A 13,179-nucleotide genomic window follows, 5' to 3' on the forward strand; every position below is an offset into this window, starting at 1 on the left:
TGGGGGGGGGGGCAACCAGAAAACAAAACAAACATATTGTAATAACAGGGCAGAGTTACCCAGTACATGAGAGGTAGCAAGTACGCAGTGGGATAATCAAAGTGCGTGTAAACTAGAACACCAACTGTATTTTGGAAAAAGAAAAAAAAACAGCTTCTAAAGCCTGGGAAAATTGGAAAAATTAGTACTTCTACTTGAGAGTAGCAGAGATAAAAAAATGTCTATCACTAATATCACCCGAATAGTTTTAACACTTCAAAAGTCTCAATTACAACTAAAGGTGATGGACTCAGATGAGCATTTTGGAAAGTAAACTAATTGGTCCAGTGAGCAATAGATACATGTGATTCCTTGCAAGTATATCAGGAAGGAGCTCCGGGAAAATGTCTTCTCTATATAATATCAAGGCGATTCAAAACTTGAAGGAAAAGGTAAGAGGACTACAGAATATGGGATAATTTCACGTACATTAGAGGAAAAAAGATGCAGCGTTTTAGCACAATCCTTTTCACATGAAAGCTCATCGTATGAAGAATTCCTATCATGAAGCTGATAAATAAAAGTTGCTCGTTATGAGTAGCCCTTTAATGCCAGGGATTCTTCTTTCGTGTTGCACTTCTTTTCGAGCTAGCTGAGTTAGATTTCTGCCAATTTTCACAAGAAAAATACTTGTTTCAGATATCTAAAGATGCATGTATTCGTCAAACAGAGGAGTACACACATACCGATTTAGACTTCTTTGTCTTTCCACGTATTCTGTTCTTAGGGGGTTTTAGTTTGTATATCCGGACCATCCAGTGGTGAGTAGTAAACACCTGCATAAAATACGTATATAAGGTAAATGACAAGTAGTCCACACAAGGTTGAACAAATGCAAGTCATGCACGGACTATTTTTCTGCAATTCCTACACCTGTAAACAGGTTATACAGCCAACATCCTTGCCCCTTCCATGATATTCCATAATATCTAGAATCTACATTGCACTAAGTGTTATCTACTGATGATCATGGAATATCAGAAATCATTGATTCTTGAATTATTATCTGACAATTCTGACATATGGATGGAGCAATAACATTAAAATACATCTAAGTACTAATAAAAATATCCTATGCACTTCCGTGTTTCATCTATTAGACTATTTTATAATATCCATATGATCTTGAATAGCTCATCAACGGATTATTTCATGTATGCGGGTGTTAGTCAAATCTGTTTTTAAAACATTTTTCCTCAACAGAAGGTCTATCGGAAACAGCCTCTCTACCTCCAAAGATAGGGGTATGGATGGACAAATATCCTTAACAGAGCTCCTATTCACCCATCCTCTGAAAGCATACAAACAGGGCCAGTGATAAGCCCGATGAAGCAAATAAGTCGTGAGCAGAAAAATGCTTTAGCAAACTTTTGTTGTTTCACAATCAATTTCTACCACGCAGCCCACAAATCAAAATTATAATTGGAAGACAATTCATTTGGCATTTTTGGAGCTGCAAAGATTCAATGCAACATAGCTTCACAACTACAAACTGCACTACTTCATTTACTACAAAGGCAAGCTTTAAATAAAAATATGCTGTAATGCTTACCTCGTCAAAGTGGGTGAGCTTAAAATGTTTCTTTCCAATTTCAGTCCGCCTAACTCTATCGAAACCCTTCCCATCAGTCTCCACAAACCTAAAGCACAAAATAGAGAATGTGTGAATAATTTGATGTTCATGCCCAAAAGCCACCAAAAAATAAACGGGCGTGTTCTCAAGAATTTAGCACCTGTAATAAGATAGTTTGTACATAAGGCAGTTCAGCATGGTTGGAGTAGCCATAGAATCAATCCGGTACTGACCGTCTCTCTTTCAAGAAAGAAGGATATGATTAATGGAATTGAAACTATGATTCCAAGATAAACTCAAACATCAATTGTGTAGCTCTTGGTGCCTAAGAGCAAGAACTTGATAACAGATATTTGATGCACAATAACACGCTGAGAAACATTGTTGTAGCTCTTACAGCCCAAGACCAAGAGCATGAACTTGATAAACAATTCATAAATGGCTCAAAAACGGGTTAAAACTTAAAGAAAGGCAACCACATATTATGATAACGATATCAGAGCCTGTGAATGTTCATTCTCAACAAAAAGAAAACAAGAGCCTGTGAATGTTCCAGAAGGAAGAATCCTTAATCAGCCTAGAACTGGCCTCGTAAAATATATTATCAAGAAAGCAACAAAAGAACTATTCTCTACTTTTTGGTATACTTCTTGTATACGGGAGTTTTCTCCCTTTTGATTAATACAATTTACCTTATCAACAAAAAAAAAAAGCAACAAAAGAACTACCCATCAAAGATCAGGGTACATTCTCAGAGATTTCCATGGTAAAAAAAAATCTTGATGGGATATACAGCACAAGTTTACAGTCTGTTGGGCCCTCCCAAAGAAAAAAGAAAGTACTGCTCAGCTGTCATATAAATATACTCCCTCCTTTTCAAATTTTATGGCGTAGTTTGACACAGCACAGAGTTTAAGAAAAAAAGGAAGAGTTTTCAAACTTTTGGTCTTAAACATGCCATAATATTTGTGAGGCTATAAGAGATTTGTAACTTATGGGATTACACATTTCATGACATTGGTGTCACTATACAAGCTTCTCATTAAAGGTAAAATGAGTAAAATGGTAAATTTAAAGTTAAATTGTTTTCAAATATAGAAATGTGTCATTATTTTTTGAACGAACTAATAAGGAAAGTATGTCATGTAATTGAAACGTCGGGGTAATATTTTACAGGTATGCTCATATTTGCATATCAAAGTAAAATATTAATGGCCACTACATCAAGTTCAGAAACAAACAACAGTCAATCAGAAGGCCAAGAAGGAAGTTGGTAAAGGAAAATCACACACCAGATAATCAGGCTCCTTGATATGAGGGAAGACGCCCCCACCTATTCTAACCATCCAGAGGAACTTGTTGATATCATCACTGGGGTACCCAACAAGACCTGAAGTTGATGGTAGGCATTAGACTTGAAGGCTAAAAAATAAGAAGTCTTGGTTGAGCTTGAGCAACATTAGGAGTACCAACCTCCAAAGACAACAAGAACATATTTTACATCCAAAGAATTGAAGATTTCCCAGGCTGCTTTTTCAGGAGAGGACATGGCTGTACCAACTGTTGCAATGTGTGTATTATTCCAGGTGTTATTATCAACAATAACAGTGCGATTTGCCATGGCAGTCGTCTGATAGCCATAATCCCACCATGATGCCACCTGAAAAGAGTTAGCAGAATGACACATACATCAGTGTTTGAGCGCGCGCACACACATATATTATGTATGCATGTAGCAGGAAAATAACTACAAACACTGAATAATTACTTGGGTAAAAGAATTGAAAATAAAGCAACGAAGTATAATTTACAAAGTAAAAAACCATTTTGATCACATATAAAACTATATTCAATTTTGATTCAAATGAACAAGTTTAAGTTTCTAAAATTTAGATATAGTGACTAGCTTGCTCACACTGTATTTCTAATTTCGCATCACACCAATCATTAACATATGCATCCAGAGCATTTTCTAAAATATATCGTTTTGCCTTATTGTTGTGTGCCTTCTTTCTCAAGAAGGAACCTTCTTCATAAGAATTTCAAGAAGGAATCTGTGGACCTTATGAATTCATCTAATACTAAAAAAACAATTGTAGGTTGGCTGGTTTTTGCTAAGATGCACACCTCAGCGCTCCACTAAAGCACTACATAAGTCATCGGAGCCCCAATTTGCACTCCGCCTCTCCTTACGGCGAGCATGCTTCATGTAAACTTTTGGCAGCAAAGGTTTGCATTAATTTATGAAGCCAACTCCAAATTCGTGTTCCAATATCAGCTGTGAGGGTCTAATTACTCATCGAATGCCAACTGGGTTTGAACAACAATCTTCAGATCACACATTCTCTAGTATTCCATCTCTCTGGAAAACAAACCCCAATAGAATCTTGGCTAGTATTCCACCAATAATCTCAGAAAGTTAAATAGTTACCTAAGAATATTCTAAAAAGATATTTTCAGCTGGTACAAATTACCAAGCGACATCAAACTCTCAGACAAGCAAATATAATAAATTACTAGCTGAATTGAGTCCATATGAAAATATACTTTAAGCAAATTCTTGGCCACCAGTACAATATCCTACTGCACCACTATATATCAAATAACTGCTCCGTCACCACATCCATTCCAAAAGTAAACCAGAAATTTGTGCAATAGAACTTACTTTATCATCTACATCAGTATTGTGGCTCAACCATGCATAAGCCTCTCTGAAGTCATCAAATACATGAAGTCCATCATGCGAATGTGATGTTAGGACAATAGATGGAGCTGAATAAGCTTCTGCAGCTGCCCAGACACAATGAACCTATATGGAAATTTAGTTATAGATCAAGTCAACAGAGAAATAAAATTATAATACAATTACCTTTTTCTCAAAAAAGTCAACAAAGAAATAACGGAGAATTTTTTAAAAAAGAAAGGTCTACATTGCAAGGGAATATGAGTACTTGAAGAAATGCAAATGGCATAAGGTATTTCCATTGATTCCTATGGAATTTAGGTAACAATTATCAGCTGAATTGTTGTCATGTAATCTGTGCTTACTTTGAGATGCCGTGTCCCCCCCATTTTCAGTTTGGGATGGCGCTGAGATAGTTGTGTACAACTAAAACTAACACAACACATGAACGGGACAAGCAATTTGTTCTAAGTCATCAAATTGAGATATTCATCAAAGACAGATCAAATTTCATCTACAAACTGACAGACTATGTATTGCTATAGGAGATTGTATTCCTCTTGCCTTAAAACCAGGTTTGCATTTCAGCAAGTACATACAAAAAAGAATTTAGAGCTTTCTGTTTTTGTCATTTCCTGAGCCGTAAGTTTAAGATGTTTCCCTCACTAGGAAATGAGGACTGCAGCACATGCCAACAGTGAGTTCCTGGAACTTTTCATTTATTTTATTAGTTTACTATGACATATACCCATAAAAGAAGTGTACCTCCGACATAATAGATCATCCTTCATTTGCAGCTACTTCTATCTCTATATTGCTATCAACAAAACAAAAAGGTAGCTCACGCAGGGATCATCAACCTAGGACATATGCTCCTAATCATTTCAAGAGCACAGTTCCCATGGAAAGCATGCAAGCAACCCAGGACATATGTTCCTAATCATCCCCAGGGAAGAGTTCCCACTGAAAGCAACTGTTAGCCACAGCTAAGTTGGGTTAGCTTGTTGGGTTGTTTTCATGTGTCCGGAGGAATTCAATCATCCTACAGTCCCTTCTCTCACCAATGTCTGTGTGTGCGCATATGCGTGTATGCGCACTTAATTTACTGATCCAAGTTACTCATCAGCCTTAAAGCAGCAATCTATCAATAAAGGAATGCACTACCAAAGTTAACTAACTTGTACTGAGGAAGGACTTCCTGTATAGAATTTGATCTCTATTTTTCTCCTATTCAGGATAGGTCAGCATTAATTCCCTATCCACTCTTTCCCTTATATTCTCAGAAACAGCAACTAGGAAAAATGATGGCTGATACATGAATGAAAAGGGAGATAGCATCCAGATTGCCAAGCAATGAGGGGAAAATTCCTTTCTCGAGGAAAAAAGAAAAAGAGTTTGTTTTCAGCAGTGGGATAGAATCCTCCAAATATTAGTAATGCGACACCCTGACCTAAGGCATGGACCATCATCTAGCTATTGAATTTGAAGCTTGACTAGTCTTAAGAGCTTGCTTTCTCCAAGTACCTTTGTCAGGGAATCAACAGAAAAAGGTAGCAATCAAGAATTGTACCGTTAAAAGAACTAAAAAATGGTCGCTTATTTAACAATTAATCTACTGGCAAAAGCACCACCTCAACCAAGCAAAATTATTATGACATGTTTCCTCTAAAAATGGTATCATTATCAGACAGGAAAGAAAAAGAATTTAATTCATAGTATATGTAAACATAATAAAGGAATTACTACATGGGAATGTAGTAAGTAAAAGGTACATAGGTAATTCATCATGGCAGAGCAAAGGTACATACCACATAAAAGGCACCCAGCAACATAAGTAAAAGAATAGCAACAACAGAAGCCTCCATGGGTAACATCAAAAGCCTCCTCTCACTTTTAGCAACAATAGGAGTTTTTTCCACATTCTCCTTTTCTTTCTTCTTTTTTCTTGAAGCTTTTTCCTTTGGTGGTTCTTCAGTTTTATCAGGCTTCACCACATCATTCTGCGTAACACCATTACCAGTATCCCCTGCCTTGATAGCGAACAAAATGACAAGTATTAGTTCGGAATTATCAAATAGCTAACGATTGGCATAACCTTCTAAAGAACAACAAAGACACTTACATCAACCTGTTTACCAATTGATGCAAATTTGATTGATCGAGTAAAAACACCAAAAGCTGATGACAGAGCAATCCCAGACATTATACATGCCGCTGGGGCCAGTACAAGCATTAGGCGGACCTGTGATTTCAGCAAATGGAATGATGCTCAAAAGGGAAGCTTAAAGAAAATAGAAAAAACAAACCAGAAAATCTTGATATCCCTTACCATAACACCAGAAAAGTATACTGAAGTCACTAAATAAAGAATCACAAAGGAGCTAGCATCAGTCAGCGGCAAAAAGCATGCCTGCACATGGCAAAAGGAAAGATTGATTCAAAGCCTAGAGAAAGATAAAATTAACAACATGAGAAAGTCAAGATAAATGGAATTGAAAATTGACACTTACAATAATGCCTGCGGGGACCAAGAATGCTAATACATTTATGTCCATAAAGTAAGAAGGCCAAGTAGGTGGTTGATGTTCGCTAACACTGGCAATAATTGGTATATACTTGCTCGCATAAGTTCTGTCTCAATTCAAAGACAAGAACAGACAGAAAGTTGCTTCAGTACGCTGCATGGGCGAATATAAGTATAAAAGGAGCAATGGCACCAGAATCATAACAAAATAAGAATCAATGAGATTTTTAGTCAGAATTGTGGAATCTTAAATCTCCTAGAAGCAGCGCCCCCAGAATTTAACAAAGGACAAAAAGCCCGAAAAGCACAAAGTAGAGATTCCAAGATTTTTAAGAGCGACTAGAAGCAAGAGCTTTAGTTACAAGCAAGAAGGTGCGTGTACAATTTAAGGAAAATTAAAAATTACAGATCATTCATGAATTGAGTACTTATAACATCAAAAATCCCATTAATATTACTAATTTCTACATCCAACAGTCCAAAAAATACATCAATAAAACGCTACTTCAACAAGCCGATAGAAAGGTAAGTTCTCAAAACAGTAACAGAAGAGGATTGTACACTAGCAAAGAAAAACGTTGAGACACAGCAGTAGACGAAGAGTCATTGAATGGCAAACAAAGTACAAGAAGACAATGATAACAAGTAGAAGACTAAAGCATACTTGGAGAGGAGTCCTAAGTCCTAACACAAAGATAGCAAAAGCTTTTTTCTCCTATTTTCTCTTCTTTTTTTCACCTTTAAAGTCAAATTCAAAAACGAGATCGCTTTTCACTTGAATCACTGTGTCCTCTTTTTGCAGTAGGAAACTAAAGAAAATGTAAAGTATCCATAGAAGATGACAACACGAATCATAAAGCAAGGAGATTACGGGTCAAGCAGGCTAAGGCTTCGTCCACTCCATCCCTTTGTTGGGCTAGAGGCAACAAGTGCAATTAGCACAGCTACCACAGCGCAGCAAACAATCCTGAATAACGAAAAAAGAAGCAATCATCACCGGAGCAAATAACAGAATTCAAAAACAGAAATAAATTATTGAAAAGGGGTTGATCCAATTAAATTCATTAAATCTCCACTAGGCATGAGTATAGCAAGCTATTCATATAAATTAGAGGAGCTTACAAGCCTGCAGATATAACAAGAGTCACAGCTACTTTGAACATTTTTGGTGTGAGAATCCCTTTGATGTAATAGACAAGCCCCACAACATTGAGAATTATGAACACCTGTACACAGCCATCAGAAATTTCAGCGCACGTGTTAATTTAATGAGGACCCGGAAATGTCCATAACAATTGCAAACATGGTCAGATTGGTTTGTATTCTAGATATCATCACAAATATAATCATTCATTTTCATTTAAAAGTGTTTCCTGTCATCCATTTAACTATTCCACCCCCATAAAGGCAACTAAGCTACTTTTCTAGTATTCCAGCAATCTTTTTTCATAAAGATAAAGAACTTCCTAGTTCCTTTTTCTAACAAAGACGAAAACTAGGCCTAATCTGCCCCTTTTATAAAAGCTGATAATCACAAAGCATAGTAGAATAAGACATAGACTGGTATAGTGTATATGTGTTTAATCTAATGCTCCTACAAACATATTAAAATGGCCTTAGTTTGAGTTAGAAAGAGGTTGAAGTAGTTCAAGTTTATTATATTATTAATTGTGAGTGGGACCAAAGTAGAAGTAGTCTATACTTTCAATGAATTTAAACTTTTAATCTCATCAAGTGATGCCGCATTTCAAATGAAATGGAAAAATGTATTGGTTATTTGTTTAGAAGGCTTTACATTAAGTAGATAGAATTTTGACATCTACTAAGCAAGAAAGTGGGGACTGGATGGAGAGGAAGGCAGTGGTAATGAAATAGTAGCACTACAATCATAATCATACAACCCAAAACCATGCAATCCCAATGCAACAGGATGATTTCAGCCTGAGGATTCTAATATCCTCACACTTCAATAATGAAATAAGGACAGCCAAGGCTAATCTCGACGAATGTGGTACGTTGAGAATATCTTAAAGTAGGCTGGTAATATGCAAGAATGCATCATCAATCATGTATGCTCGACCACGACTGAACTACTGAGATAAAAGAGTAGAAATGAACCTTACCAGAAATGAAGCAAAATGTTCTGATGTCATGACTGCATTAAAACCTACAACAGGGACCAAAGCAGCCAATAGCGTTCCCAAGATAACCTGCAGCCGTATGATAGTTAGAAGAATAAAACAAACTCAACTTTGTAGAAAATTGTAAATGGCAATGTATTGAGACCAGAAGATTTTAATGCGGAAATTTACTCATTAAAACACTCCTTTTAAGATGACACAAAACTTTATGAATATTTTTGCAAACAAATTGACTTTGGAATCACCACTGCAAATTGTTATCAATAAAGCATAAGGTTCCCAGGTACTAGTGCTTACCAATGGAGCGTAGGCAATGTAAAGCCGTGAAGAATAGCGCCCTGTTACGATGCAAAGTAGGGCGTGCATTGGAATAAGGTTGATAATAAAGGTATATCCTCCCCATGAGCAAACCTGAAAGAACATGGAACTACGATAAATTCAAAAGCAAAGATATAGTAAAGAACAGAATGAGGTAAAATAAGCAATCACCATGAGGAAGTAAATGCCTACCATGTAAAAGTATGCCAAGGCATTTAGAGTAGCATAAAAGAGGGAACCCGTGTTCAGTGTCTGCACCAAACAATCACCATCATTCCACCAAAATAAAAGTGGAACGCCAAAATCTTAACGATAGAAGGATAGACACTGGAAATATTGCATGTAACACAACTTAGTTAAAAGCTGAACATGACTGAACCTTTATATAGAGATAGAAAGTGAAGATCAAGGCAAATATGGCCACAGCTTCATTGTCGTAGCTTCCGGCCACTGATCGAGATATATAGGACGGAACCTGCAGGCAGCATGAAAATGAAACTCACCATTGTAACAAAGTGGACAAGCAATTTTTCCCGAATAAAAGGTAAGTCTAGACTACCAAATATATTGTAAAGCCAAAACAAGATGCTACTTTCTTTTTGACAAAGAAAAATGCTACGTTGTCCTAAAAGAGTATAATAAGTTAAAGGTATAATGAAGATTAAAAAGAATGTATAATAAAGTTGGCTGAGGGCTTGAGTACACATTTGTGCAGTGGCACGCACCCAATAGTTTGTGTTCTTTCTGAACCCAATGCATCCAACATAAAAGCTAAAAACCATCCAAGGGTCATGTAACTCACGTTTTGGAATCATCAAATGAAAATGCATGCAAAAGAATTTACCATGGCTAATAGAGCTGCAGCAGTTAGTCCAGCCCCAGGCCCTTTAACTTCCTACAAAAGCAGAGTCGTAGGACTTAGAGCTCTCGCTTCACAACAGAGAAATTTGTCTAGGTTGCTACACTTTCAAAAGAACAAAAGCAACAAGAAGCATCTATGTCAATTTGGTAAAGTGAAAAAAGATTTAATCAAGCCAGATAACGAACCTTTGTCAGAAGGTATGTTGCCCAAGCAGCAAAGGCAGAGAATGTAGGAGCAGTAAATACACAAACAGTTTCCACAGAAAGAGGAATATTCAGAGAATTAAGTATCCTGCCAATAAATATATAGATAAAACCATTATTCCCTTGGTGCCTGAATATCATAACACTCAAAGATAAGGAAAACGAGGTGGATGAATTGATCAGTTCATAAATTTAAACACAACAAAGATTCCCATAATCTGAAGACTGGTAACTAGAAAAGAGTGCTCAAGAATAATGATCCATAATACACACCACCACAAGGTGCCAGCGGTCAATGTCAGTCCAGGGTAAACAGTTCCACCAATCACTCGTCCAAGTGGGTACCTATCAGAGAAGGAAAACTTAATTACCTGTCATTTTCAATTAAGAACTTATAAGTCATGACAACATTGTGTGGAATAACTAATTCACTCCTACAATCGAAATTACCAGGTCCGATCATCAAACCAATTCCAGAAGTCGTAAATTCCATTCTTTGTCAGAAACTGCAGTTGGCAAAGCGTGGTTATACTTCAGATTGTTTTGTGGTACCGACAAACATTTAATATGAATGCTAGTAAAATAACAATAATTATATGATAATTATTATCATCCAGGGAAATGCTCTACAAGAATGGAGACAAGATAGAACTTTTCCGAGGGAGATAAAATTCTAATTGAGTAAGCAGCAAAAACAAAGCTTCATGATCAAAGAGATCCAAGATTAGCACCACAATTGACAGTGTAAAATATGAAAAATCTAGAGCATAAGAATCCAAAAAGTGATGACCTAAAACAAACTTTTTACAGGATTGCTTTATCAAAACACTCAGAAGGAGCACTAAAGTTCATCTGACCTACTCCAACGTTAATTCAGTATCAACGGACACCATACTTCCCAAAATCAGTATGTTCTTTTTGGGTAGTCAAAATTAGTACGAATAACTGCACTATACCAACATATTATTATAGTTAAAAGCTCATGTAACTTACAAATTGACTAATTCCAAAGTGGAAATAAGCTTTCTCTTGCCAGTTCTTCTAAAGTACCCAATTTACTGGTTTCCATGAATAATAGTGTAAATGTTGGAAAGGAAGTCCCACTTTTTGCGCCCAGAACTAGACATTCTAACAAACACCTACTGAAGGTAAATTGACCAAATAATATGACTTATGTAGCTTTCCAGGGCATCTAAATATACATAATGGACTTATCAACTTTGAAAACTTTACGGTGTTCGCATGATATGGTAAGTAAAGCAAATTTAATCTTCTACGAGCTACCATCTTGTCTATCCTGGAAGTAAATCAAAAACACTACAACTTTCGCAAATTTCTCATTAATGATAGTACGCAAGGATGCCACTAAAATTTGTCAATGTAGTTCTAATTACTCGCCCATCCCATTAAACTGTCCAAGGATTGGGCAAGGTTATTGAGACAGGATTGAAATATCATAGTACATTTCAAATAGAATAGATCCAAAAATAAAGTTAACATTTTTTGAATGGGTTTAACTTTGTATGGTATAAAAGCTCACCCATGATACCCTTGAGAAGATATTGTAGCATATAGAAGAGTGTGGAGAAAAGCGCCATCGGTTAACATTAAAGGTACTACTAACGTAGTACAACACGAGATGTGTGCTAGGCACATGTCATGAGTTTGAAGTTTGAATTGGGATAGAACATCACAATGAAACCGCCCCACAAGAAGACCATATCTGGTATTTAAGTGTAGGGGGTAGATGGGTGAGCTGCGTTGGTTATCCACCGAGTTTGAATTTGTTTCAGTTAATCCAAAAAAAAAATGGGGAGAAAAAAGGGTTCTTCATTAAGTAACGCGTATATTGAGGCATAGTTGATTGAATGATCATGGATAGAAAACATAACGTATTCTATCTTCATGTTTTCTTTAGTAACATTTATTCTATTTAATACTGTATCAAAGCACTCCACAGAAAACAATGACAATATATAATGTATATCCACTTCTTTTTGTGACGATGGTGTCCGGGCCAGCTTAAGTGTACTCCACTAGGAACATGCTACTCCACCAGCACAAGTACAGGGTAACTGTGCCCTTGAATGCATAACGTAAATGCATCAACCTGCTTATATTGCACCTAATTATACATTTCATTTTTTCAAGTCATCGGATCTATTGTCGTTGATCGTTTAAATTCTTCTCATGCATCCTTAACCCTAAATTCAGCTCAATTCAAATAGTTCTTGTAATCATTCTCTAAAAAGGAGCCAAAATGTACGATCCAGTCCTCGCTCTATCACTCTAATAAGTACATTTATGCTGCAGTACATCATTTAAAACAAAATAACAAAAAATATAGTACCACATAAATAAAATTAATTACTTTACACTTTTCTAAAAAATAAAGAATAAAAGCCAAACCTGAGTAACTCTGTAATTGAAATAAGGATCGAACTCGTGAATAACACTTTCATACTTAATCACCTGTTAAAAAGCACAAATCAATCACACGTGATCAAATGAAAATGTAAAAATGCTGGAAAATAAGAAAATCAAAAATCAGATCTAAATTACACGCTAGGAAATTAACTTCAAATAACAGATTTGAATTAAAGGAATTTACGGAGAAAAGACGGATCGAGAAAGCGAGAACACCGATGAGAATGAGAATGAATAATGAGAAGACATTGCCGAAAGCCTGACGGAGGCTTGACGGCGTTACTACGGTATCTGAAGAGGCCGCCATTAACGGCCAACTGAAAGCTTTGGAGTTTGGAGCTAAAGAGAGTGACAGTACAGTTGCGCGCAGGGTTTTTGGTCTTTGAGGAGACTTTGTAGAAGCTGACAT

The 13,179-nt window shown here is 36.4% G+C and overlaps 1 protein-coding gene across 1 annotated transcript; it reads right to left on the reverse strand.

Annotated features, from left to right (window-relative positions):
• Positions 1 to 208: 208 nt before the first annotated feature.
• Positions 209 to 13,141, reverse strand: LOC104225463 (dolichyl-diphosphooligosaccharide--protein glycosyltransferase subunit STT3A). The gene is made up of 23 exons (XM_009777263.2): positions 12,955 to 13,141; positions 12,753 to 12,815; positions 10,794 to 10,849; positions 10,617 to 10,688; positions 10,326 to 10,431; positions 10,123 to 10,173; positions 9,658 to 9,753; positions 9,471 to 9,530; positions 9,258 to 9,371; positions 8,943 to 9,029; positions 7,942 to 8,045; positions 7,691 to 7,786; positions 6,806 to 6,926; positions 6,625 to 6,705; positions 6,418 to 6,537; positions 6,104 to 6,325; positions 4,278 to 4,421; positions 3,086 to 3,272; positions 2,905 to 3,002; positions 1,773 to 1,852; positions 1,592 to 1,679; positions 726 to 815; positions 209 to 644 (listed from the first exon to the last, which is right to left on the reverse strand). The coding sequence occupies exons 1-23, from the start codon at positions 13,075 to 13,077 to the stop codon at positions 585 to 587; spliced, it is 2,319 nt and encodes a 772-aa protein (XP_009775565.1). The 5' UTR covers positions 13,078 to 13,141; the 3' UTR covers positions 209 to 584.
• Positions 13,142 to 13,179: the final 38 nt, after the last annotated feature.

The sequence above is a fragment of the Nicotiana sylvestris genome, chromosome 6, assembly GCF_000393655.2.
Source record: "Nicotiana sylvestris chromosome 6, ASM39365v2, whole genome shotgun sequence".
NCBI lineage: Eukaryota > Viridiplantae > Streptophyta > Magnoliopsida > Solanales > Solanaceae > Nicotiana > Nicotiana sylvestris.